The 27,543-nt window shown below is 43.8% G+C and overlaps 2 protein-coding genes across 4 annotated transcripts in view; both read right to left on the bottom strand.

The window, feature by feature from the left end:
* The window catches only part of LOC134395086 (acylamino-acid-releasing enzyme-like), a 34,541-nt gene extending 27,100 nt beyond the window's left edge, over positions 1-7,441 (bottom strand). The window contains exons 1-7 of the mRNA XM_063121083.1: positions 7,272-7,441; positions 6,953-7,082; positions 3,913-4,039; positions 3,293-3,380; positions 2,267-2,342; positions 1,403-1,521; positions 275-412 (exon numbers count right to left, since the gene is read on the bottom strand). Coding sequence (XP_062977153.1) covers positions 275-412; positions 1,403-1,521; positions 2,267-2,342; positions 3,293-3,380; positions 3,913-4,039; positions 6,953-7,082; positions 7,272-7,304 — 711 coding nt within the window. The 5' untranslated portion in view covers positions 7,305-7,441. The remainder of the gene's footprint in view (positions 1-274; positions 413-1,402; positions 1,522-2,266; positions 2,343-3,292; positions 3,381-3,912; positions 4,040-6,952; positions 7,083-7,271) is intronic.
* Positions 7,442-9,593: 2,152 nt separating this feature from the next.
* APEH (acylaminoacyl-peptide hydrolase) lies at positions 9,594-27,543 on the bottom strand. 3 transcript variants are annotated; one of them, XM_063121077.1, is made up of 22 exons: positions 27,449-27,543; positions 21,621-21,750; positions 20,801-20,927; positions 20,272-20,362; positions 19,808-19,883; positions 19,301-19,461; positions 18,312-18,449; positions 17,799-17,890; positions 17,259-17,299; positions 17,049-17,170; positions 16,495-16,555; positions 15,412-15,509; positions 14,950-15,001; positions 14,642-14,730; positions 13,680-13,818; positions 13,430-13,513; positions 13,250-13,330; positions 12,333-12,421; positions 11,840-12,030; positions 11,637-11,739; positions 11,398-11,504; positions 9,594-11,201 (listed from the first exon to the last, which is right to left on the bottom strand). In XM_063121077.1, exons 1-22 carry the CDS (start codon positions 27,458-27,460, stop codon positions 11,099-11,101), a joined length of 2,187 nt encoding a protein of 728 aa, XP_062977147.1. In that variant the 5' UTR covers positions 27,461-27,543; the 3' UTR covers positions 9,594-11,098. The 3 variants fall into 3 exon arrangements, with proteins under 3 accessions (XP_062977147.1, XP_062977149.1, XP_062977148.1); XM_063121078.1 differs by lacking the exon at positions 9,594-11,201 and having other exon boundaries at positions 11,403-11,504; positions 11,650-11,739; XM_063121079.1 differs by lacking the exons at positions 20,801-20,927; positions 21,621-21,750; positions 27,449-27,543 and having other exon boundaries at positions 19,777-19,883.

Here is a 27,543-nt window from a genome sequence, read left to right as displayed (position 1 = left end):
AGAAAGGCATTTTGCACTTGTAAAAGGTGCGACAAACGTGATGGGAAGGAATGTTCTGAGAGCCCAGAACAGTCTGTAGGACCCAGAGTCATAGAACATGTCCTTTCAATTTAATCTTCTGGAGTCAAAATGTAATTCATGAGCAATAGAACTGGGTCAGAGCCTTTCTCCTCTCAATCTATTTAAAACCTGGCTTTTCACTATTACTCTGACTTGTGATCTCTTCCAGGCTGCAGTAAGGTCCCATTGAGTTACCATGCTGCATTGCACTAACCTGTCCAGGGGAGATGTGCCCCGGGATGCCCTCTAGCACTGAAACTTCACAGGTTTCAATGTTCAGCACGCACAAGACAGGAACACTCTTATCACCCAGTGCCTCTCCCCAATTGTCATAGTACACAAACTGCTCCTCCTAGGACAAAATCAGAGGAAAAAGAAAATCTGCAGTTCTCCATGAGACAGATGTGGAAAGCCTGAATGTCACGTGCAGGCTTTCTCCACTTGCCAGGCTTGCTGCAGACATCCTGCCAGTAAATTGCAACTACATGGAGCTCAATGTGAATTTTATGAGGTTTACCCTTTAGGGAAAGAGGAGAGACGCCTTGCAGTTGCAACAGTCCTTTCTACGCTAGGCATACGGCACAAGGGAGGGTCTCAGCCATTCTGGGTTATCATGATGAGGGAATGTGGCACTAAATACAGATTTCTTAGCTCTAGAACCTATTTCCAGTGCTAGAGCTGAGTCCTTTAGCAGAATGTGTGCCTGTGTATGTGGAGTGTATTACCCTCAGCACAAGCTACAATCTTATCACCAATATGGAACAAAAGTGAAAGAGGATCTAGGCAAAGTTATATAACTCTTTTCTAACTAGTAAGAGGCCTTGAGCAAATTCCTAAGATAAATCAATTTCTTGCAACTCTTCCTATATGAGAGGCACAGGGCCAATCTATTCATTATGTGTAGAGTTTGTGTAGAAACTGACTGTATTTTTACAGCTGTACCTAGGGAACAATAGCACAATATGATGATGCTTGGAGTTTGGATCTTGCAACATTGCTAGCATGCAGTGAGTGCACTGAATTTACCCGTGAGTGGCAAGTTATTTTAAACTTGTGTATCCTGAATTAAACAGAAGTAACTATTTCAAAAGCCTTCTTTAGCAGGGCATGCTATCAGACCTCATGGAAGTAGCTTGCTAATTTGGCTTCCTCAATATTTTATGAATTCCTTGTTCATTCAATGTAAAACAAATTTATCTGTTTAGGACGTTTTGCTCTTAGAAATGTGGTGGAGTATATAGCTTTGTTTGGCTTGCCTCCCAGGTTTAAGATTAGCAAGCTCAAGATTGTAAAGCATCTGGCACAGTACAATTACTTGAATAATAAATAATAAAGGAGATACCTTTGTTGCACCTGTTTTTTCTCCTTTGGGGAAAAGTGGTTGTCTTTTGGGGCGTCTTCTCTCCGCAACATACAGGATCTGTATTTCTGAGTTGGACCAGGCAAAGCACCCAAATTGCCCTGTTGGTACAAGGACAGATGGGGAAACAGATGATGACTCTCCCTATACTGACCCATCTCACCAAAAAAGTGGGGAAGATCAGGAGCTCACACTGCTGACCACGCAACTATGAGTAATAGTTTGATCGATTGATTTGATATCTACCCTAAAGCTATTGAGGGCAATGAAATAAGAGACAGCAGCACCTGCTCTTATAAAATGACATTAGCTGTGTCTGTTGAGATCCTAATATACAATTAGTGAGGATAGAGAGCAGCTGCAAGTTACTAATTATTATTAGCCCAAGATAACCCTGCTGTGCTTGAGGTTAGAAGAGAGTTCATTTTTGCCTCAAAAGCAAGTTCCGCTTCAGCACGCATGCTTATGCTTGCCATTTTGTAAAGAGCTCAGGATTTTCTAACTGAAAGCCAGCATGATTCTGAGTAAAGCCAAGGAGAAATCTAAAGTAGCAGAGAATGTGTTTTGGGGATCTTAAATTGTGCTATGTATTCAAATTTGGCTAAATTTCACTGGTGTTCTGCTCAAAAATGTTTTACAGCCAGAAATATGTGAAAGGGTGTGTGCGATAAACCGAAACAATTTATGAAGGCCAGCATTTCTTCCAGCTCATATTCTGTAGCTCGTCTGCTGACACTCTAAGAGGAAGAAGCATGGATAAGTGCTAAGTATACAGGATTGAGGGAGTATCACTTGCTCTGCCTGCAGAGAATAGCATGCAGCCAAGCCCGCTGCTACTGCCCTTACCATCTGTGTATACTCTGCCATGTTTATCCAGCGCTGTGAGGTTGACATTTCTTACCCTCCCACTGTGGCTCCAGACCTGCCGGCACACAGAAATGAGTACAGGGCAATACCCACCACCACACTTCTAAGCTGAGTAATCAATGGACCTGCCACAATCCCTCAAACCCCACATCTGCTTTCTTCCCTGGTCCCACTGCTATGACTGAAAAAGATGGGAGAGCTCTGAAGGCTCTCCAAGAAGATGAGGAATGGCAAGACCTAAATTATAAGAAGCCACTTGGGATTATTTTCCCAATTAAGGGCTGAGACTCTACCAGGTCTCTTTATGACAGGAATGGGGAATCTGTGGCCGTCTATATGTAGCTGGATTCCAACTCCCATCAACCACAATCAGAATGGTTAATGACAGATGATGAGAGTTGTAGTCCAACAATATCTGGAAAACCAGAGATTCCCCAGCCCTACTTTAGGAGAACAATTATTTATTTATTTATTACATTTCTATACTGCCCAATAGCCGGAGCTCTCTGGGCGGTTCACAAAAATTAAAACCAAAGTGTAAAACAACAGTATAAAACCATAATATAAAATACAATATAAAAGCTCAACCAGGAGTAATTATAATTACTCCTGGCTCTGGCCAGTAAAACCACTGTGAAGGGAATTGCCTTTAAGCCTCCATACCATTTTTGTCCTATCAGGCATTCTCCACATAGGCACATTTCCTACATCAAAATTCCCTACTTTCTAAGGCCTTGCATTCTTTATTCATCCCACCGAGTCTGAATCTCAGCTTTTATGTTTAAAACGCTCAATATCTTTATACCACAAGGCCTGTAGTAACCAGCTCTGACTACTGCAAAAAACAACAACAGGCTACAGCAGCACCATCCCTGCTATAACTACATAAATCATTTTGGTGTATAGTGTTGTAAACACCACCCCTACTCTGTGAAGATGGCAGGATATTGCCCTAGAATCCAGGTAATATGCACTTTGCTGTCTCCCACACATATACTATTTTACCTCCAGCACCTCCTGCTTCTGCCCCATTTCCAAGTGGTGAGTGAGAACAGCCTTGTGCCTCCCAGTAGGTGACACTCTGATCAGCAATCTGTGGCACAAGAGACAGGTGGTGAGAACATGAGCAGCAGAGGCAGTTCCAAGGTATTTTAAATAGAGAAACAAAGGGCAAAACAAGCTGATTTCATGATAAAAAGCACTGTCTGGATGTACCCAAAGGGGCAAAACCCATTCCTTTCTATCTGCTTTAAGGAAAACCCTCCAACCTAGAAAGAGGCTAGAGCTAAGGGAAGACAACACATTTGTCTCATATGCAATCCTATGATCCCTACCACCTCCGATAGAAGCATTTCAGGCTGCTATTTTGGTGAACTGGGGCCACTTCCAATTGACAGTAACTGGACTAGCATAACATGCATGTGTATGTAAGGAAAATAGGATGTCACTTCAAATCACCCATTTTTAATATGTCTTATCCTCATGTATCCCCATTCCTTGGGGAAAGCCAACCATCCTTATTCTGGTTTCTAGTCTATCTTGTGCCAAGATAGGTGCAATCCAAGCTCGGCTTAAACTATTAAAGCATGATTACAAGTGCCGGGGCAACTAGATGTTTTACGTACTGGTCCCGGATCTCAGCTGGCACACCAATCGGAGTAACTGAGACAACTGCTCTGCCATCATGGTGCAGGATATACTGACGACTGAACTGCAACTGCTGACGGCGCCCCAGATCAGGCTGGCACCACTCTGCAGGGAAGGAGGAAATTTAAAGTTAGAGAACTTGTGCTAGCTGAGTTTCTGAGCTCAGGACCCTCCTAGCCTAGTGCATAATGTTGCTAGCTCTGAACTAATTGATTGATACTGCCACATGCAGATATTTGGGAAAAGCACGAGTCAAGAAAGCCAGCAAGACAGATTGATTCTACCCAAATGTACAGGAGTAAGCTTATCAGAGTTTAGAAACGAAGGCTGGCTGTAATTTTACAAGAAAAAAGAGCTCCTGATCTGGAAAGAAAGATGTTGATTGACAGAAAAAGTGTTATGCTAGAGTTAATTAGGTGAGAGATAGCTGTTAACTGTGTGAGAGATAAGTGTGCCCTCTACACTTAGTGAGAGTGTAGCTTATCAATATTGAAATGGCAAGCAAGCAGAATGAATAAGGAGACCTCACCAAAGAATTTTGAAACCTTAATTTTAAGAGGTATATTACCGTATTATATTATTATTATTATTATTTATTTATAAAGCACCATCAATGTACATGGTGCTGTACAGATAACAATTATATATAACAAAGACACACACACACATAACACATTCGTTTAATGGTCATATATAAGTAGAGCTGTTATCCTTGAATTCTGGAACATACTGAAATTTTTATACTGAGTAAAAATATTCTACAAGCAAAATATGGTTGTAAAACATAGATTAGATAAAAAATAGGCTGTGAGATTCTTGGCTGTTTTGCAGCCTGATTCTAACTTTCAAGCATGCATGCTTAGGATTGCAGCTTTGGGCAGAGACTGAAGGGTTTGCTTTTCCACTCTCACTGATAAAACTAGCACAGAGCAGCCTGAATATTTTTTCTTGATATATTAAAGCTAAAATCCTGTACATATTTTCCTGGAAGTAAGCACCTAAAATTCAGAGTGACTTAGCGCTAAGTAAACATGTATAGGATTTGCAGTTTCATACCCTTCAACCTTGTTAGTAACATACATCTGCTACATACATTCTGAATAATTTCCTTTGTTCAGATAAGTCATTTAATCTTTGATGTTATCTTATAAGTCAATTTCTTGAAATACCTTATTTTCTTATGTATGTTTTGGTATTTTTAATCATTAAATAAGCTTTGTTAATTTTCTAACTTGAGTCCAAGCCTAATTTTTATATACTAAGTAAATAAGAAGACATACTCCGGTTTTAGAAAACAGGATACCAGTGACACTACAGCCCCAAACTTAGATTTTTTCATTAATTTAAAATTACAGTGAAAGTGAAAACCAGGTGTAACATGCCAGGTGTAATAATGAATCAAAGGATTATTGGTCTCCACCCCAACTATATTTTAAAATTTGAATATTTATCTCTTTCAAGATTTTAAATTATTGTCGCTGTTTCTAAAAACTTTCAACAAATATTTTACTTTGACTTATCATTGATTTTATTGTACTTTCTTAATAAGGTCAGCACCACGAGAGCGTTGACTATACGGCGACTCATTATTAAATTATAAATTTAATAACCACCCAGAGAGCTTTGGTTATTGGGCAGTATAGAAATGTAATTTAATAAATAAACAAATCTTAGCTTTGGCTGCTGGGAGTGAGAAAATAGTTTAGGTGCAGAAGTCCAATGAAACGAAGAATGGAGAATAGAAAAACGTAGAAGGTGAGGCAGGAAAACAAACAAGCTGAAGCAGCAAAATGAGAAACTACAGGGAATGCCAAGCCACCTAGCATAGAACACACTGAGCAATGCCATCTTCTGGAGCTGGTACTCCTCATTCCTTTCCCCTGTCGTGTCTTCTACCCTTCAGTTTTTACCATAGGACCAGTTCCTATGAAAAGGTCTGATACCGCATTGTTGCTTAGCCATGGAGCCCTGTCCTAAGGCTCCATGGTATCCTTAACATTTGGCTCTTATACATTATACACAAGTCTTTTTACCATAGAAAAAATGTATAGCCCATCATTTTTGTTTTCAGCATATGCGATCATTGTTTTTCTTTTTATAAATTACACACTTGGAAGTAATTGCAAATTTGAGATGTATAAGCTGGAATAGTGTTATTCTTGCACAGTGAAGTCAGCTATTTGCAGTGCATATTATTATAATACATGTGTGAGTTCCTGCAAGACTGAGTTTACTTCTCTTCTATTCAGCTAACAAAAACCTGAAGTAGAGGTAGGTCATTAAAAGGCTAATGTATTCTCTGCCAGGATGCCTCTAAGAAACCTGTGATACCAGAACTGGAATGGGCCAGGGCCAATTCAATATTGTTCTCATCAGCTGATAAGTGGCTGTCTTACATCAATCAACCACTCCCTGTGGCACAGTTCAGATGGAAGGCCATTACAGCTCTATTTAACAAATTCTGGCTTTGTCTAAATATCCAAACGGGATATTTGCATATAAACGTTTGTAAAATGGCTAAACTGACTGACCATCAAGAAGGTTGGTTTCCCAATTTTTTTTTAATATCACTCAACAAGAACCACATGCAAGCATGTATATAACCTCCTTACAGGTCCCATTTCCATCCATGACCTTTTCAAATCTCCCCCACCTTTTTCTCAAGTCAGTCACCAAAGTAGGAAACTTATCTATCCTTCAGCAAATTAGCGTATTAGCAATGCTGCCACAGCACTATTCTTCAAATCATTATATTTATTTATCTAGGAGACTAGTTGTCTATTCCTCAGCGTTGGGGTATCATCCTGCCAATTCGTTTTAAAAATGTCGTGTGAGTTCTTTGTGCCTACGTGTTTTATTATTAAAGCATTGAAGCATTCACAAAGCATAACTACACAACCCCTCAATTTTGCCCACATAACACATGTTATTTTGAGGTGAACCTCCCCCCTCCCCCCCATGCACACCATGGAGCCTTGGCAGAAGGGGGGCAAGGAGCAGACGGTGCAACTGGCTCACCAGTATAAAGGGGCAGGCACTTGGCACCCCCACAAACAGCAAATCCAACTCCTACACTGGCATAAGCTACAGAGGGAAACTGGCTCAGCTCCTGGTACAGAGCACGGATTGGGCCCAAGCCCCCCGGCAGCTGGAAGAGAGAAGAGGCATATTTTATGGCTTTGCGAGCGAGGCAGCAACAAGTTGCGGTGGAGTTGGTGGCACCTGCTCAGGGGCTGCTCGGTCCCTCCTAAACGCCCTCCTCTTCCGAGCTCGGCAGCACCAGCTTCTTCCCTCGTTCCTCTCCCTTCCCCCCTCCCCCTCCTCGAAGTTGTCCCACCGCCTCTCTTGCACGCTCCAGCCTGCAAGCCATGAGGGCTTCCCCACAACGCTTGTCCGAAACAACCGGTTGTTTCTCTAAACACGGGACAGGGCGAGTCCGTCTCCAGAACAGTCAGCAGCGCTGCTCTGAAAACGGCTGGAACGAAGCGGACGACGGCTGCAAGGAGCGGCCTGGCCGGACGAGCCCAAGCAGGAAGGGAAGTCGCAAGCGCGGCGCACGCACGCGCACACATCCCGTCTTCCCTCGCTCTCAAGCCTTCCCTCTATACTCCATGTTTTCCCTGCAGCCAGAGTGAAGTTGGGTGATTTTAGCAGCACCGCCTGCAGCTTCTCCTAATTTAGGCACGCCTGGCCGAGCAGGAGGAACGGTTGTTGGGCTCCCTCCGCTTTTTCTTTGCAAGCGCACACATCGAATGATTCACTAACGCCGCCAAACACTCCGTTTCTCGAGGTCATTCACACAAGCCACCCACTCACTGTCAAACTAGCAAAACACCTGCCATTATGACAGGGGAAAGGGCGAGAATGTGTGCCAAGGTGAGAAGAGGGCTTGTGTAGGACAAGGACATGGCGGACGGGAGAGAACACCGCTGTGTATGTCTCAAGTGGGCCAGGAACTGTGGGAAGCCTTTGCCTTCATCATAAATATCCCCAATACTGTTTTGCTGTCTTTCCTAGTAGTGAATGGGTATTTGCTCACTTTTAGCTTAACCTACCTCAGAGGCTTGTGAGGATCAATTAGTGGGACCATAAATGCTACCCTGAGCTTCATGGAGAAAGGGTGGGATTTAAAGCAATGAAGTAAATAATGAAAACAATAAAGGGACATACTTTGGCTGGAGCCTAAACTCCAGGTACTGAGAATAAAACCTGGTCTTAACAGCATAGACCACCCTGTGTTCAACACTTCTTGTGACAGAAACTTGTGCTTGGCCTCAATTTAATAAGTCAAAATTGTGTACATCTCTCTCAACACATTTTGCCCTGAGGAGATGGGAGAAGCAGCAGAAAACCTGGTGAGCTGCCAACAACTAGCCCTCAATGAAAGCACTTCCCGCCCCTGTCACTAATAGGGCATCTGAGGAAACGTCTTACTCTGATGGGAGAAGAAACAGATTAGGCTTGTACTAGTGTATAAGCCTGTATACACCAGTTGCTGGGGAACATACAGTGGTGCCCAAAATTGTGGACACTTTTTAAAATTTTCATGTTTTGCAACTTTTCATGCTTATAGAAAATGTTTCACGAAATTAAAATGTTTATATATCAATTGAAAGACCTGATTCACGTAATACAACAACCCTGCTTCTTTTCCTGGGTGTCTAATCAACTCTTTTCTTTGGTACCATTACTGTATTTATGATGTACGTACGTACACTTTTAACTTGAGAAATACTTCAAATATTCAGTCTCCAATTGCACTTCAGTTACAGAACAAACAGCAAAACTGACTTTCCCCAATTTGAAACATGATGTATCACAGCTACTGCCATGTGATTGGTCCCCAGAACAATCACTGTGATTGGCCAGTAGGGTTTGCAATTCCAATCAGCTTCTTCACTCAATCACACCTGTTTGTTTTTAGACTAAAGTAAGCATAACTTTTTTTTGTACTGCAGATATTTGCATTGTTTTTTGTTTTGAATTCAGCATTAAATTCTCTTTCAATTGATATATAAACACTTGAATTTTGTGAAACAGAACATTTTCTATAAGCATGCAAAGTTGCAAAACATGAAAATTTCAAAACGTGTCCACAGTTTTGGCCACCACTGTAGGTGGGGGGATGGTGCTATTCACCGTGTCCTGCTTGTGGGTCCCTTGTCAACAGCTGGTTGGCCTCTGTGTGAACAGAGTGCTGGACTACATGGACCCTCTGTCTGATCTAGCAGGGCTGTTCTTATGTTCTAACTGAAAAGAGGAGAAACTGCAAAGAGTTACAGGCCAATAAAAGAACAGCCCAGCCCAGAAAGACAATAGACGCAGTGCAAACCTCAGTTCAATTAGTACCATCTCATCCACCTTGGTCAACTGTATCAAGCATCACCCATTATGCTTCCCCCATGCCCCCTTCTCCCAATCCCTTTCCTTGTGTGTATGTCGCTCTCTTTTTAGATTGTGGGCCTGAGGGCAGGGACTGCCTGGTTGTTGATTCTTGTAAGTCACTCTGGGAGTCTTTTGACTGAAGAGTGAGACAGATATGCTTTGGATAAATAAACATATTTTCTCTATAATTAGGACGGTAAGGGCCAAACCCTGGAAGCAAGTGGCAGCACAATAAAGAAAAATGGCAGATGACAGATAAAATCAAGGTGGTGATTTTAGTAAGTCTTGAGAAATGTCATTGCTACAGCACTTTCATTACAGTCCATAGAGGGGTTGAAGGGTGCAATCAATTATTCCCATATAGCACAGCTGGAAAAACTGTAGTGTGAAGGAACATAACTGTGAATATACAAGATCCAGGTTAAATTCTTGCTCAGCTCACTGGCCTTTGATAAATCATAGTCTAATTTACCTCATACAGTTTTGACGATAAAATAATGTAATTTAACCTAGCCTAAGCCGTTGAAACAAAAAATTCCCAGGAATAGTGAAATGATAAATTTCATAGCACCTTCCATTTAAGCATGAATTCAAAACCTGGTTAGGTGGCATTCTGGCCTCTAGCACATTTACGAAACACCAATCTGGATGAATAGCCCTTGTTTCTAATCATGCAGTTTTCTTAGAGTCAATAGGTTTCTATTTGAAAATTAGGTCTAAGTACACAAAGGAGAGAAGGTAAATTATTACCCCCTCCACTTCTTCCCTCTTGTGTGTCATGACTTTTTAGACTGTAAGCTTATGGGCAGGGATTGTCTTGTCTATATGTAACCAACAGCAACTAAGCTTTTACGTTCTTAAATTCCTACTTCATTCAAATGGTGGACCACTTGTAGTACCTGCTCCCATTATATTATATAAGGGATAGCTGAAGTGTTAGAGAGAACAGTGTATTGAGTAAGTGCAAGAGAGGGTGAAAAGCAGCAGAGAGACAAGCAGGAATCAGTCCTGAGACAGCATGATGCAAGAGACACAAAATATACTGTGACCAGATTGGGACTTCGCTCCTGGTGACATCTACAGCTACATGCTTGTTAGGAAGAATAAAGAATTACCTAAACTGTCAGTTGAGCCTGTACTATAAGACTGCATTGCATTCATGAAATTGCCCTTGTAAATCACGTTTTTCTTTGAGCTACACGTTATTGACACCACTACCTTTTCCTCTCCACCAAAAATATCCAATACTCGCCAAGGAAGTTTGCATTTCAGCAGGTGATAAACCAATTATTTCCAATCTAAGTAATTATACTTTCCGATAAGTCTTAGATAATCAAGTGTGTTTATTCATCTTTTGAATTGGACCCTTGGGGCTCAGACTTTTCATTTCTGCCCCCCAAAACGAGTGCTAAAGTCAGAAATTCCATTAACATTGAATAGAGCCACTTCTAAGGGCTCCAGCATCTGACACTTCTGAATAGCCACCCGCTCGGTTGGAACTACTGATAAGAGTGCAAGATTTGGCAAAACAAAGAAACAAACAAAAAACAACTCTTGAGGTCAGGGAAATTTCTGCTGCAATTGAATTAACCTAAAGGACACACACCAGCCACTGTTGCCCTTATGTACCTATTCAAGCTTTAGAGACCATGAACTAAGGTACTGAAGTAATCAGTCCTCACAGCATTTGGAATTGAAGTGACTTGATTTGTTGTTAGCTAGCCACTTTGCTTAACATGGAAGTGGATTACAATAGGTATAGCCCGACTTCTGCTGACATCATTTCAGATGCTGGATCAGCCAGAGTGCAATATTCATGAAACCGTCTGCCTCAGCCTCCACACCCGATAGTGCATGATTATTGCCTGGATACCACAGCATCCTAGAAAGACAAACCGACAGAGCAGGCATTAGTGATAATGCAAATAGTTTGCTCACACCACTTCTAGACAAACCTTCTGCCTCAATCCCATTTTTCATATTTCCGCTTTTATAACTGAAATTCTTGTCTGTCCCCATAGAGTTCTTTTGCAGCCAACTTCTTTGCATTTCTTCCCAATCTTGCCCAATATGCTTACCGAGTTGGAACACCCTTGGCCTTGAGAGCATGATAGTACTCCAACCCTTGCTTGGGCGGTACACGTCGATCTTCCTCTCCTATCATTAAGAGAACAGGTGTCTGAACCTAAGGGGGAAACAGCAAGATAGAAACCCAATGCAATTAAGACAGGTGTTGGAAACCAAAGCTCTGAAACTGAAGTGCTAAAGCATGGGGATCTTAGACCAGTAGATGGGGCGAGGGAAGGATGTATTGTACCTTATCAACATACTGTATAGGTGAATGAAGCAGCATATCTGTCCATTGCCCAGAATCTGGGAGAGCTGCATGGTCATAGGGTAAGCCAGCCTCAGTCAGACACCTAGAAGCAGCAGCACAACAAGTGTCAAATAAGGGCAGCACCCACAGGCTCAGCTTGAAGGCGGAAGTCTAACTGTCCAGGGCTCTTGGAAAGTACTCACCAGTCAGGGATGTCAGTGCTTCCTACCATTGAGGCCATATTGACCACAGGATTCCTGGCCACGCAAGCCTTGTAGGTGCTAGGGTATTGGCCAATGAGATGGCAGGATAGGAAGCCTCCATGGGAGCCACCAAGCAAGGCCACTCTTTGTGGATCCAGAGGTTCCTCCTGCAGCATCTGCTCCACACAAAACTGTAAAAAAGTGTGTAACAATGTTAAGGGAGAAAATAAGGATGGAACTTCTTGGGGGAGCCCTGGACACTTGGACTGAAGAGTCAATCCAGATGTTTAGCAGCTTGTCTGGTACACTCCTGCACCACCACAATATGTAAGACTAGACTGAATCTTCTTTTCCCCCACGATGTTTCCTCCACTCAGTGAAGAGCTATAAAGTTCTATTCCCCACACTCCAGCTGGGGATGGGGGAAGGGAGTATGGGCCCCTCCTACTTCCACAAGTAAGAGGGGATTTTACTACTTGAACTAGCTCCTTACCTGCACATCCTTGACATCCTGACAGCCCACATTCCCTGGTAAAGACTCCACACTGTCTTGGCCAAAGCCCAGTGATCCTCGATAATTCACTTAGGGGGGGAAAACAAGAACCCATAGTGTTATTGGCAGCACATGTTCCTTGCCAGCCCCAAGCTCAGAGCCTCTGGGGAGTTATTATTCTGCCCAGCCAGGCTTCAGTCCATGACTCACTAGGCATGGGGATGTGTCCTCTAATGAACAGGTAACACCTTGGCAGGAATCTCTGGATCCTACTATTTGAACTAGCCTTGAAGCAGCTCTAGTATCAAAAGTGTCAAGGATGACTACCCCCAACAGCAGGCCCTATGCCCGAAGCACAGCTGCTACTTTCCAGAAGGCTGGCCATGTTTCTTATGCCATTCCTCCTCAAGTTCCAAGATGACCAACTGGAACATCCTTCTGAAACAACAGGTTAGGCAGGGAGATAAGGAGAGTTCTGTCATCCAATACTCAGGCCAAGAATGTTGGGCTGGATATCCCAGCACTACAGTACTCACTACTGACATGAGCACAAATCAGTGACAGTCTAGACTCGGTGCCTCTGACTATAGTGTACATCAGGGGTTTCTGTCGAGGGCTGCATTCCCTCGCGGGTCATATCGGGCCACATGGCAGCGCTTGGGGCCAATACAAAAGCTGGGGGTGGGTCACTTCTTTTCTCTTTCTATCAACCCCTCTTCTCTCTCTCTCCCCCTCTTCCTTCCTCTCCAGGGAAGGGACAGATCACTGTTGCCAGAGGCCTGAACTGGTTGCATGCTGAGGGATGCAGCAAATTATGCCGAGGGCCACAGGTTGCCCACCCCTGGTGTATATTCTAGGATATATTGACACCCCAGCAGCCCCTTAGGTTGCCAGGAAAGAGCCAGGCTTTCACTTACCCAGCAGCACAGCAAACCCCATTCGGCAGAGCACTGCTGGGTACAGTGCCCAGCTGGTGGTGAACACTGAGTGTGGGCCTCCTGCGAGGGAAGTAAGAAAAATGTGGTAATGCAGAGATGACTAGTGATGGAATTCCATCATGCCCTGAATGAAAGAAAGGAAAGAGACAAAGCACTTACCATGAGGTGACACCACTAATGGAATCTTGGTCTTCTCTGGCATCTGAGCAGGCCGGAGTAGGATGGCTTCAAAATCAAGGCCAGCTGCGAAGGCAGACCACAAAAATTGCAAATCATGTGAAAGTCAGTCACACAGCCTGTATATCACAACCCAAATTAATTGTTTCACTAGAAGTCCCACTCAGAGCAGGGAATGAAAGCCAGTGATAGCTGGCAAAATCTGCCCAATTTTTCCTCCCTGGGCACTCACCATACTGGTGGTTGTCCTGTTCTGGAGGAGGCTGCAGTGCACGAACATCCCAAGTGATGCCTTGAATTGGGTTGGCTTCCTCCAGACACACCCAGTTTACTTCAGCTTCCTTGCCAGCAGGAGGCAGGAAGGCCACCATCTGCAGCAAGAGGAACTATTACTCAGCAGAGGTAAAGACCCAGCACCACTGGGGCAGGCCTCTCTCATTCAAGAGACAGCTAGAAGCAGCAATCTAGGTTTGAAGGATTAGAACTTATGTCCCCTAAATGGCAGCACATGTCAGATATTTGAAAGGAAAACAGAGACAGGCCCAGTGGAAACGCTGGATGAGAAAGATCAACATGGTTAATAAGGCAGGGAGGTTCAGTATAAACAGATGCAGGTGTGCACATAATCCCATCTGCAACTTTTATATTCCATCTCTGTGCTCTTAATTATGACACACTTGATTGCTGACAATTCTAACCCTAAAGCCCCTGCTGTCTCAGCTTGGTCCTGTAAAAGTCTTATTCTGGGCAACACCACATTTATTTTATGCATCGTTAATGTTTGTCAACTTGTATTTTGTCTCATTATAATAACCAAAAAAAGAACCAACTAAGTACGTAAGTAATGGGATGTTGCAACCTATTAACAAGCCTTGTGAAATCAATCCCCCAAATATTTTTGATACAATGACCATTGTTCACACATAATGCTAACCTATGGTTTATTTAACCCATAGTTTACTGCCCTACCCAAAGTTTGTCTGGCATATCATTGAATAAACTGTGGTTTGTTTCCTCAATCTCTGGGTAGTTGGTTTCCTTCCTCCTTCACCCACTCCCTCCATGTATCCCAAATGCCTTGTGGCACTGTAGTACTAGCATTTTGTTATTATGCAACAAGCACCAATGTTGGACAGTTCTGAGGGTTTTCAAACAGAGTTCCTTCTACCAAACCTCTAGTCATGTAGCACTTACAAGCATGGGAGGACAGTTTGGAGTGGAGAATCTGGCTACCAGCAGATCTCGATCAACAGTAAGCAGTGCCCAGCTTCCAAGTTGGGAACCTAGGTTAGTGAAAGAATGAAGTTTTATCACTGCCCCTATCCTTGTCTTCTGTACTCAGGCAGGAAAAGAAGAGCATCCATCACTCACCACTTTGTATAGTTAGCATTTGGTATATTTCGCATTTGGGAAGGAGAATTCCCTGATGAGCAGCAGCAGGAAGCAGTTACTGAAAGAAGGGAACTAACCATGAGGGCCAGGCCATGGTGTTTGGTACTTACCCTTGGTGAGAGAACACACGCTGCCTGACAATGTATCCACCACAATCAGCTCCTAGAGGAAAAGACAGTATGGGAGAGATCTACCATAGGCTGCATCCAGACAGAAGCTTCCCACACAGCTGGTTGAATAATTTAGTGCCAAACTAGAAGTGTGGGAAAGCGTGCGGCAAAAAAGAAAAGAAAAAGTACCAGCACATCGCTCCACGGGATTTTCATGTAACAATCCCTCTGCACATTCACTTGCAGTGAGCCAAATGTTCTGATGCTGTTCTAATCTTCTGCTTTGTTATTTGGCTCAGTTCATGTGACTGATAGATGTGCCAATTCAATGCACCTGAAGCCTAAGACATCTTGTCTTTCGAAGAGCCCTTAGAGATCAGCCAGGTACAGAGCTCTGCTTGGTTGGCTCAAACTATTATTGGCTCAGCCAAAAGCTCAAGGTATTCTACAGTTCCTTCTTACCTGCCTACTACGCTGAGCTGTGTCCAGCACAACTCTTTGGCTGTCTGCTGCCCAGCAGCGCTCGGGCAGTGCCGTGCTATAGATCCCAGTGAATTCACCTGCAAGAAATAGAGCATGTTTACTCAAGCGAATCCTAACCTCCTGCAGCAAGACACAGGGGCTGCCCTGGGAAAAAAAAAACCCACGGGATACATATTGAAAGCTCCATCAGCCCCTTCTGGTTCAGCCATTATGGATGCCAACTAGACATGGCCAGTGATATTTTCACACCGAGACAATAAATCTGGAGGCTGACTTCTTCTGGATGGTAATAAAATAAAATAAAAGAACTGACGATCTGCTACTCTTCAACGCTAAAAGAAAATCTGCTGCCTAAGATAGGCCCCCACACCAGGCTAAAAGGAAGGACAGAACTAATGCCAACTTTCTTCAGGTGTGCCAACAAATTCCTCTTTGCAGATGTGGATTTTGAAATTCTGAAGAATTTGATACCAAGGCAGAAAAATCCGACAGATAACTTACTTGAGCAAGAAATAAGAAATAGTTCCCACAGCTGACTAAGCCTCAGTCAAATAAAGACCCTGTTACTTCTCTCAGGGGATGTAGTCACCCTAACCAAGACCATGAGTAGCCCGCAAATCATCTTCACCACATTTTCCCCAGTGTCCAATGAGTTAGAATTTTATGAATCCAACCCGCATATTCCACAGCAAACCAAATTTCCCATCAAGGGGAGTCTTGCGGAACATTTTTCTAAGCTTAGAATTTTGAGCAAATTTTACCATAGAAAAATACGCAAAAAGATTTTTAAAATGCCAAAAATGTGCATTTCCTCCATTGACTAAAGCGTGAAAACACTCATTTTGGGTGAATTTGCACACGTGCAAATTTGCAAACTGAAAAATCCAATCCCGTTGATAGGCAATATAAGCAATGTTGCACACAATACGTATATATGCATAATATGCAATGGTCACAGCATTAGCTTTGTTCATAGATATGTTTGGCATTCTTGCCACCTTCACAGGGTTCAGATCACTCAACTGCACACCTTTGGGCAGCCAGTTATGTCATACTACTCACCTTGGCTTTGCCGAGAGACAATCTCTACTACAACTGAAGTGAGTTTAGTGTACCAGTCATACTGAAAGAGAGGTCAAAAATGGTCAGAAGAGGATGTGGCAAAGCAGAGCTTCTTGCCCCACAAGATCTTTTCCATCATCAACATGCCCCGTGGAGGCCTGGAGCTGAGAAGGCCTTTTTCAATTTATGCTATGGTTAAGAAAGCGACACTGCAATGCTTCATGATACAGGAAGCCCAAGTCGCCACTTGCAGCATAGGGGTACAGCTAACGTGATAGTTCTGAGAGGACACTCCCAAGGCTCAATTTTCCTTATATTCACCACAGAATTCTTCTGCCTCAATTCTTCTGACCAGGTTATTCAAAAAGCAAGCCTCATAATCTCTGCCAGCAAATATGGGTTCCCACTTGTAGTGGCTCCCATAACCAAATGAAATGAATTCAGGCTCATACAGAGCTCCACCTGGTCTCCCACTCCCAGTTCAAAGAGCTCAATGGTTCTTCCAGATTCTACCCAGAGAGGTCTCTCATGCCCACATTCAAGGCAGTACTCACCATGCAGAGGCGGCTGCACTGTAGATGCGGCCCAGAAGCCTTGTTCTCCAGGTACACAATGCGACATTGGTCTGGACTCAAGCGCGGAGACCAAATGGCCTTGGTGTCATCTGTCAACAGTTCTGCAATAGCAGGGGAGACAGTGAATTAAGAGACAGGACCATGAGAAGCTATTGGCTGGGAAATAAGTAACAGCAACAGGTCTCTCACCACAACGACCGCCTGTCAGATCCACATAGAAGAGAGCTGATCTGGAAGGAGAAAACAACAACAACGCAGAGATGATGGCTATGTGAGAAAGCACCAGGCAACACTAGCTAACAGAGGTAAGGGGGAGAAGGGAAAGACACCTGCTTTCTTGGGCCAAACTACTATCTCACTCATCACCTGGACAGAAACAGGAATGCTCAAGTGCTTCTAGCTCAGGGGACTTCTTCCTAACAAGGCAGCAGAGTGCCTCTCATACAGAAATGGGCAAGGCCAAGAATGGAAAAGGATCCATGTCTACTGGAAGCTACTTCATCTGTAGGAAGCTGTACAGCTCCTTCTTAGTCATAAGAATACAGCGTCCCCTCCCTACAAGCGATGTTCTGCAAGCAGAAGAAGCACCTCAAACTCAAAACGCCATTGCAGTAAAATGGCCTCAGAATGTTCCTAGTTCCATTTCCCTATCATTTGGTCTCCAACCCTATTGTAATTCAGAGACTAAAGCCTCTCTTGGATTCCTACAGATTCTGGCAGGAAACTCACCTGCGATTGGTGCAGTGCTTCAACCCTAGACGGAAGGGCTCATGCCACCAGCCTGTGAACACCACTCCTGTGTCGCCTGGAGTCCAGAAGGCCTAGGGGCAGAAGGAATGAAATGTCGAGTGTGGAGAGGCAACTAGATCTATGGTTTTACTAGGCAGAAAACGACTCCATCATGGAGGGGAAGGGCAGATTGGAAATAAGGGCCACGAAATGTTGATCAAACCAATATATAATATGAAACCCTGGAGCTAAGTAGATGGGAAAAGCATGGTGCACCTGGGGACAAGGGAATTTTGATTTAAAAATCTTTTCCTAGGAAGGTAGTCTCTCAAGGCCCAAACCCTTCACTACTTCCTAGCAGTTTTGGCACAATTCTTACAGTAATGGGGAAAGGCTAAGAACAGGAAGGAGGATGAGGGGAGACAGTGAGATCATATACATCATACAAGGCGGTGGGTGGGGTGCAACTGGATTGCAAGCTATCAATCTTCTTCCCAGGTACTCTGTACTGACCTGCCCAGGTGAGATGTGCTCTGGAACACCCTCCAGCACAGAAACATTGTTGCTCTCAATGTCCAATACACACAGCACAGGGACGCTCTTAGACACCAGGGTCTCCCCCCAGTCTTCATAGAACACAAACTGCTCCCCCTGGAAAAGGTGAAGAGAAAGATCCTGATGCAAACCACCTCCCTGAGGCACCTTGAGTGTCAGCAAAGAGATTCTCACCTGTCCAGCAGATCGCCAGAACTTGTATCACTGGGTTTCGACTTTACATCAACTAAGATTTATTTATTTATTTAAAACATTTGTATCCCGCCCTATATCATTAGGATCTCAGAGTGGCGTACAGATAAAAGCATACAGTATAAAACAATAAATATACACAGCTAAAAACAAATTAAACCATGAACCAAGTTAAAACAATATATAATTTAAAAGCTGTAAAAACAATTTAAACAGTTAAAACAATGTGCCGTCTTAGTGAATTTAAGATAGAGGGTGTTTCAGAGCAGACAAGTGCAGACACCTTGCTTACAAACTCAGCCATTCCCTGCCAGGTCACATCTTCTTGTAGGCAGATCTCAAAAGGCACCATTCAAGATGCACGCATCAGCCTTTCGACATTTCCAATATATAAACAAAACTCCACAAACCATTGCATTAGGACAGTTCTTCAGAGGGTGGAATGGTGGTGAAGCGGTGGTTTCCACTGCTGGCATGTGCTGTATTCAGAACAAGAGGCTTTGCTTCTTGCTCTGGAAGACTTGGAAGCAACATGGACCCAGGCTAGGAGAGTGGAACAGCTGCCATCTAAAGCCATCAAGGGACTGGGTGCTTAAGTGGCTTCCCAGCAAAGGTGCTTTGAGAGAGTGGTCAGACTGAAAGCTGTACTCAAAAGCCCCATGCCCAGGCTATCAAGTTGCCCTTCTTGCTTGCTATGCGCCAAGAAAAGCTGAAATACTGGCTTGCGGAGCAAATAGACAGATTCCCCATCCTACCTTAATGGCTTTGTCTCGTTGCTCTGCCTTGGTGAGTTCCTCTTCACTGCTCAACTCAGGGGCTTTGGGCTTAAAGAAAGACTCTGCCTTGGGACGCTTCTTCTCTGCCACATAGAGAAGGTGAGTCTCTGAGTGTGACCAGGCCAAGCAGCCAAATTGGTCTAGGAGAGAAAGAAAAACATGACAACAGACTCAAGTGCATCACTGATCTCCCCAACCAAAAATGTCGATTCTAGCAGCATCCCATTGGTCCTTGCTTGCCCAATGAGAAAAAATGTTTCCCGCTCCTCCCCTATCTTTCAGCCATCCAAATACAGCCTGGGATTCTTTAAGTCCCCTCATCAAATCTGATGAAAGGCTTGGGATCCTTCTTATTAGTGCATATCAGGACTACTCAAGGACACCCCTGCCACCACCCAGAATCCTAACGAAAAGAGATATTGGGCTGGGGGACTGGCTATCCTCTTGCCTCTTACAAATTGAAGCACAGCTGTAGGGAAGCCTCACCATCCTCATATACTTTGCCATGCTTCTCTAAAGCCGTCAACTCGATGCTCTTCGCCTTGCGGTTCTTTTCCCAAACCTGTTGGAGCAGGCATATCACAGCTTAGGCACATCACTGTCCCTGAACCCCTTGCTCAGGACCCAACATCTTCTTGGAGACTGGATCCATTTGAAGTCACATAACAAAGCTAACTTTTCCCTTCCTTCTCACGGAAAAGAAAAGCCACACAAGTAATGGCTGCTGTACAATTGCTTCCCAAGATGGGAGCCAGGTGAGAGTTTGAGAGCACAGGTTTAAACAGTACAGAGCCAAAGAATGACTTTTGCCACTGAGCAGGTCAGTGGACTGCAAAGCCAGGCTCTGCTGGGAATGCAAGGGCTCTAGTCTCCATGGGTCACAAGTGCTAGAGAGACAGAGGCAAATCCCTTTGGTCCAGAAAGGCCCAGTTTCCTCCCAACTGACGTACCTCGAGGAACTGTTTTTCCTCGCCTTTGCTGTTGCTCGTCTTCCGCAGAACAGCTTTCTGTTCTCCGCTAGGAGAGTCCCGACTGAGCAACCTAAGAGGAAAAGCAATGTGGTTAGCATATATAAAGCTGGGCTTGCAGGTGTGTGCCAGGACAGCCAGAGGGTACCAGGAAGAGGTGAAAAGGAACTTCTGTTGCTGGATTTTTATTGTTTTTATACCGTTTTAAATTTTCTGTAAGCTGCCTTCACACTTGGGTAAAGTGTGGGGTGGCAAATATTGTACTAAATAAAGGTAAATAATGGAGGTAATTTCTCATCACAGGATTTGGGTTGTTCCAGTGCAAAATGTGGTATTTCTTTATTGCCGAATGCACAAAATGCTAGCAATGAAGATTCAGAGCTAGCTGACCCCTGAGGAATGGATATACTTCCATCGGACTGCAGGAGCTTGCATTTATCACAAGGCTTGGGCACTGGCCTGATAAATCTATAGAATGGGTATCAATGCAACTCAACAAGCAGAAACTTACTCTCCTTTGATTTCAGTGCAATTGCCAGAAGCGCTCGAATACACGATGGACTGGCTGTCATGGAAGATGAGGTATTGTCGGCAAAAATTCACATTTTCAGCTCTTTCCAAGTCCCGCTGAGACCACTCTGGAAAGAGATGGGAAGAACTCAGCTTCCATCCTGCCTTGCCTAATGAGAACCAAGCCTCCTACCACTACACACCCCAACACAGAGCCACTGGGAAAGATCAAAAGTCACTGCCCCCCCTACCTTTCCCCACCACTGCAAGGGAGGGTCATTCACAATCCAGACTTCAGTAAGCCATAAGAAGAGAACAGATACATTAAAGGCACAACCCCACAAGGGTTTATATAGAAAATGGTCCTTCAGTTCCCAGCATTCCCCAGCCAGTTATAGGATTCTTTTTCTGTCTAAATATGTATAGCAGTGTGCCTTAAAGTCCCTAGAGAGCAAATAGCCTTAGAAGACTCAAGGAAATGAACCATCTATATAGTGCAGGAGAAATCAAGAGCAGCTTCCCTTCTGAAGTTAAAAGGCCCATCATCCCATTCTTGGTCCTTGGTGAGAATGTCTAATGGCAATGATGAACACGAGAGGAAAGAAGAAGGCTGAATGCTACCAAAGCACTGGAAGCAGCCAGTCATAGCCAGGGAAACCATGGTGCTGACATCTAGTTTCCTGATTTACCTTGCCCATGGTAGCAAAAGTCCAAGGCGAAGTGGAGAGAAGATGCAATTATGGCCACAATTATGTATCACATTTCCATATAGCAAACAGAAGTCCCAATGATACAGGCAAAACTAGGGAGAGGCACACTACCTGTGTAAACGTTGCAGTATTTGCCACCATACTGAGTTGTTACCTCAGGCCCAATACAGGCACCGGAAAGAGATGGAAACTGGCTAAGCTCACGGTACAAAGCAGCTATTTCTTCTGTGTCATTCAGCAACTGCAAATATTTTTTTTAAAAAAAGAGGAAAAAGCATAATTATTTGGGATGGGCTCCAGGGAAAAGCAGCACAAGCATGCGTGCGAGAAGCCATTTGCTCTGGGAAAGTAACAAACTGCATTTGGGTGAAAAGCTGGACCACATATGACGTGGGGCACTTTGGCAAATTTGCTGAAGAGAGCACATAGCAATTTGGAGGGTGCTAGCTGGAAACGTAACACTCGTGGCTATGGGACTTCTGCAGGATAGAGGGAGACTGGCTGTAGCAGCTGTTACCAACTGCTCTTCCCCCCAAACCTGGTATAATGATGGCCGTAAAGCAAAGGGATACATCACTGCTGTAGACAGAACTCATTACCTCCTACCCGACAATTTTTTCATCAGAATGGAGCTGCCATACTGAGGCAGGGCATGCATTTCTCCCTCTATCTTCAATCCAGGTTTCTTCTTCCATTCTTTCTCCCACCCACCATTGTCAGGTACAGTACTTATACTATCGAAAAGCCTCTGCTTCTGATAAGTTCTTGGTCTTTATTTATCTCTGAGTAAAGATACATAGGCAAAAACATCTGGACTACTGTGAGCAAAGGTTTTAGACTTATAGCAGAATCCTGTACATGTCTACTCAGAAGTAAGCCCCATTCAGTTTAATGAGCCTAGTTCTGAGGTAAATAGGTATAGGATTCCAGCCTTAGCCACTTCACATTTTTGGAGTAAGTGTGGGATTAGGGGAAGGCAGGAGAGTTGTGCAGTTTAGCAAGAGGAGAAATTAACCAGAAGCTAGCAACTCTGTAAAATACGGAAGATAACTCAGACACTGTTAGCATGACATAACCGCCTACCATGGGTTATTTAACCCACAGTGAGGCTGTGGCATGTGCAAAGCACAATCAGCAGCCATTTTGAATATGTAAACCCTGTTTGGGGGCTGTTGTATTGTGTGAACCTAGCAAGTGTGGGTTATGCGAGGATTAAATAACTCATCACCTATTTTAGGGTGGCACCCCAGCTTAAATAACCCATTACGAGCATGTCATCCAAACCCAATCCATGTAAAAAGTTGCTATAACATTTTTGGTTGTTTAATATATTAAAATCTGTGCTGTTTGTGTGATTTATAGTGTAATGCTATGTATGTCACCTCAAAACATGCCTCACTGAGTTTAATGGATCTTATTCCCAGGAAAGTGTGTATGGAATTGCAGCCTCTGTAAGAATTTCTAATGCACCGTAGGTTAATTTACATTATCCATTAAATAACCAATGTACAAGAAACATATCCTAAATGAAGTTTTAAAAATGAAGTTTTATATACAGACCTTTTCCCTAGTGTAAAAGCTCTATTTTGTTGTTTTATACTTACAAACTTGTTTTATACTTACAAATAAGTCCTATTGAGTTTAATGGAACTTACACTCAGGTTATGTGCATAGGACTGCAGCCTTAGACCAGACATGGGGAACATAAGATCATCCAGATGTTGTTGGACTGCAAACCCTATTGTCAGGTATAGGTACAAGGCCGGCCTTGTACCTAGTGGGTAGATTTATTAGAAAATGGTTTGAGAATGTCGGATGCCTCTGCAAGCTTATCTCTGTCAGAAGTTCCCATGGGAGTAGCTTGTTCACTCCCTGTCTCAGCCTTGAAGCTGGTGTTTCTCTGGGAACTTCAAAGTGTTTTGGAAAAGGTGGGGGCCACTCTACGAAGTAGGTTGTACCGTACCGCCCTCTTGGCACATAGGCATGGTTAACAGGTCAGAGTACCCTGTCTGTCAAGTGGCTTTGAATAGGCTTTAAATGCTGGTGCAAAGCTGGAAAAGCTTTGCTAGGTTTCATCTTTGGACGCAATGCCTGACCTCCCTCCTGCTTTGGATTCCATCTCCGCTTGGACTTTGAAAGCACTCTGCACATGGACGCTTTGCTATTTGGACTTTGGATATCTAAGAACTGTGCCATGAAAAGTACTCTGAGGCTTTTCAGACTTGGACTTGCATTTGCTGTAGACTGTGTGTATGTGGTCAGACTCCAGTGGCAAGGAGTTGCCAGTCCTTAGCAGAAGTATGGGACTCCTGTACCTAAGGTTTAACCTTCCCTAGTCAGCTCAGCTGTGGCAGGCTGAGATTGACAAGTGCATGACCACTCTTCTCTGCCCGGCTCTGGTGGCTCAGAGCAACCTTTCCCTGGGAGTTTGTTTTAGGCAATTGGTCATGTCCCTTGAGGTGCCAGCGTATGCGGCATCTGGAGAAGCTCAAATTGGATGGTGGCGTACCCTAACACACACACACACACCCAGTGTTTGTTTTAAGGGTCATATCAGAAAAGGAGCCTAAAGCTTTCTAACCATCATTCAGCTTTAAGTGTGTTTTGGAGACTGTGTAACCATTAAGCCTGTTTACCATATGATTTCCTCAATAAAAGAAGTCTCACTGATGTGTCTCGTGTCAGGTTGCCAGCACATGTGAATGCCAGAGGGAACAGGCATGAACACTACACCTAACATCTCTCTCCATTGGAAATGCTGGCTAGGGCTGATGGGAATTGTAGTCCAATGACATCTGGAGGGCCACATTTTCTCCATCCCTGCAAAGTTTAGATTAACTAAATAGTATGTCATTATTTAGGAAATATATTAAGTACCAATTGAAACCTTGATGTAAGTCAGGCCCCCTGACACACATAGGAATTGATGAATACTCCAGTTCTTTGTTACCTATGACTGCCAGATCAAAATTTCTAAAACTAGAAAAAGGAGAGCAGGAATGTTTCCTTATGAGGAGGCTGAGATATATTCTGAAATAAGGGGCAACCCTTCCAAATAAAGGGAAACACCTTAATCATAGAATCATAGAATAGCAGAGTTGGAAGGGGCCTACAAGGCCATCGAGTCCAACCCCCTGCTCAATGCAGGAATCCACCCTAAAGCATTATTTATTCTCTTTATCCTATTGGTAGTATATTTCTATTATCAGGGCTGGAAAGATATTTCAGAGAACTGAGGTGAATGGATGGATTTGTAGAAAATAGCATGGCATTTTGGGGATCTAGCCAAATAGGTGTGTGGAATTATTACTATCTCTAAAATCTACCAAAGTGCTTTAGGGTAGGTATATCATTCATACAACAATCCACAGGATAGATAATTATAAATTCCAAGTTACTGATGAACTAAAGCTGAGAGAATACTGCATGCCCTAGGCCAAACATAGAATTTTGGGATAAGCATATCCGGCTTATGAGTTTAAGGTTCCTGTGCACTACATAACAATACAGAATACAAAAGAATGAGGCGAAAGGCAGTTTCTTTCCCACCCCCCTTTCCAAAAAACCCTAATAAAAACAATGTGCCAAAATATCTGGAGAAACCTACATCACCTTTAAATAAATCCACATTAACTCCTCTCATTTTCTTATATTTTTATCTGTTAGCTCTAGGTTGGATTGTTGTTCATTAGAAGAGCAGCTCTTATAAAGCATGATGGAAGCGAAAAAATGATTTCAGTTGGAGAGAAATCAAAGTGAATTTCAGAATTTGAATTCCATGAGCTCAAGAGGGGAAGCAATGTTAGCTTGATACAGCAAAATTAAAAGGAAATCTAGTAACATCTTAAAAGAACAACAGATTTATTACAGCATATTCTTTCATGGACTAGAACCTCATCATCGTCATTAGTTGCATGAAGTTTAAATATGAACAGTGGGATCTAAAGGCTGCAAAATGTTGCATTTTATGGCCTCTGGGGCCCATTGCTTTTATATATTTGTTATGCAGATGTGTACATATAAGTAAACTATCAGCCAACTCCAGGATACACTTCAAGCATCTGATAAAGCCTTGTGGGCTCTAATCCTCCAAAGTGTAGTCGCAATAAATCTGTTAGTCTTTTAAAGATGAGACGACATAAGACTCCTTTGGCTCAAGTTCACAACCCAAAATAGATAAGAGCTACAGATTTTATGTCTTTACTACAGCTGCTTTGTTTGTTTTTGAAAGACAAATCTAGGAAGTCTGTTCTGTACAAACCTACAGTCACTACTGTAGACATTTCCTTTGAATTGCTAAGAGGTTTGTCAGCCCAGCCCAAGTTAATGTGTGACATGCTCAGCCTGGCACCAACTGGAATATTCTTCGGGGAGAGGCAGATATCTTCAAGAGCTGCATGTAGCACGCCATTTACTTTGGAAAGGCCAGTTCAGGCAATCAAGCCTGACAATTATCATTCCCTCTATTTGTGACATTCAAAGGTGCCTGTGGATCCTTACATAGCCAAAACAGTTACATAAAAAACATCCTCACAAAAGGATGCACCAGCAGTCTTGGGGGAACCACAGTGTTTTCAGGATCAATACTGCCCAATGATGACTAATTAGGGTTAAATAGGCCATAGTATGTTAACTGACTGTTTTGGGTGTGGGTTGGCAGTGGGAGAAATTGAGTGTCCTGAAAGAAGGCCTAGCTGGTTGGCAGGCATCCTAAACTGGAGTACTCCACACTGCAACATTTTGTTGCATGTCCCACTTGTCTATTTCTAAACCTCCCACAGCATGTTTATGATTGGCTATCGTAGGCATCTAAAAGGAGAGAGGAGGGTGTCTACTGGTGGTAGAGATGATTTGTCATTGTAGAAAAATAAGACAGCAGAACTCCTGTTTTCCTTGCTCATGTGTGCTTCCCTCATGCCCCCAGGGGATAACCTTGAGGATGGAGAAATGTTTTGTTGCCTGAGTGGGAAGTGACTCCAGGCTGCTTTCTACCCAGCCAACTTAAGGAGCTGCAACACAGAGATTCTCTGGGGAGGCTGTGGCCTGGGATCCAAGACCTGATGGGCCACAGCAACAGCCTCCCCATGATTTCCCCCCCATCTGCTCTGTGGTTTGACTCTGAAGCAACTCATCCCCTTTAACTCAGTTCTGAGTTCAGCTCCCATCCCTACAAAAGCTACTTCAGGCACAAGAAGAAAGCTGAGCCCTCTCCTCGTCTCCGAGGCAATTAGCAGGAAGAGATTGGGCTCAAAAGCAGCTTATCCTGTCATTCACTTGTTACAGGAGAAAATAATGGAGCCAAAGAAATAAAAGCAATTATCCTGCCACTATTTCTTAATAAGGGCTCCCACTTGTAGCAGATTAAATTGCTTAAAGCAGCACCATATTATTTTTATAACCATCTGAACGATCTCAGATGGTTTTTAAAATTCCAGGTCACCTTAAAAATAAATAACATTATGGAGTTGGGAGGGAAGAGGAGGAGGACGTGTTGCAGAACTAGGACAGGAGCCAACTTTTTTTTTAAAAAAAAATGGAGGCCGAGTTATAACTTCCCCCACCCACCTCAGCAAGCTTCCCAGAGTAGGCAGACATCCAAGAAAAGAAGTTTCCGTCATTTTATCACCGCTTCACCTGTTGGATTTCTACGTATTAAAAGCACCCGGGGGTGGGGGGGGTAGGGAGAGAGGAGTTGGAAACCTCGGAAAGTGATACGGATATACTCCAAGATAATACAGAAGGAGGTGGAGTGAGTAGAGGAAAGCCATGCACAACCACTCCTTTCATCTCCCTCCACGGGGGACACGGAGGATCAGCCCCCCGCGCGGGGCATTGTGGGAGGCTCTGTACAAGGCGCAGGGGGGCCCACTGCCCGCCTCTCATCCACGCACGCGCCGTTCCCTCCCTCCCTCCTTCCCCGCTTCCCCTGGGTCCCTCACCGGGGGCTCCATCTCCTTCTGGCGGCGGCGGCGGCGGCGGCTGCACCAGTCCCGGAGGTTCGAAGCCTCGCAACCTTCGCTTCGTACCTCTGGAG

The sequence above is a fragment of the Elgaria multicarinata genome, chromosome 3, assembly GCF_023053635.1.
Source record: "Elgaria multicarinata webbii isolate HBS135686 ecotype San Diego chromosome 3, rElgMul1.1.pri, whole genome shotgun sequence".
NCBI lineage: Eukaryota > Metazoa > Chordata > Lepidosauria > Squamata > Anguidae > Elgaria > Elgaria multicarinata.
This window is presented reverse-complemented; position numbering and strand designations above follow the sequence as displayed.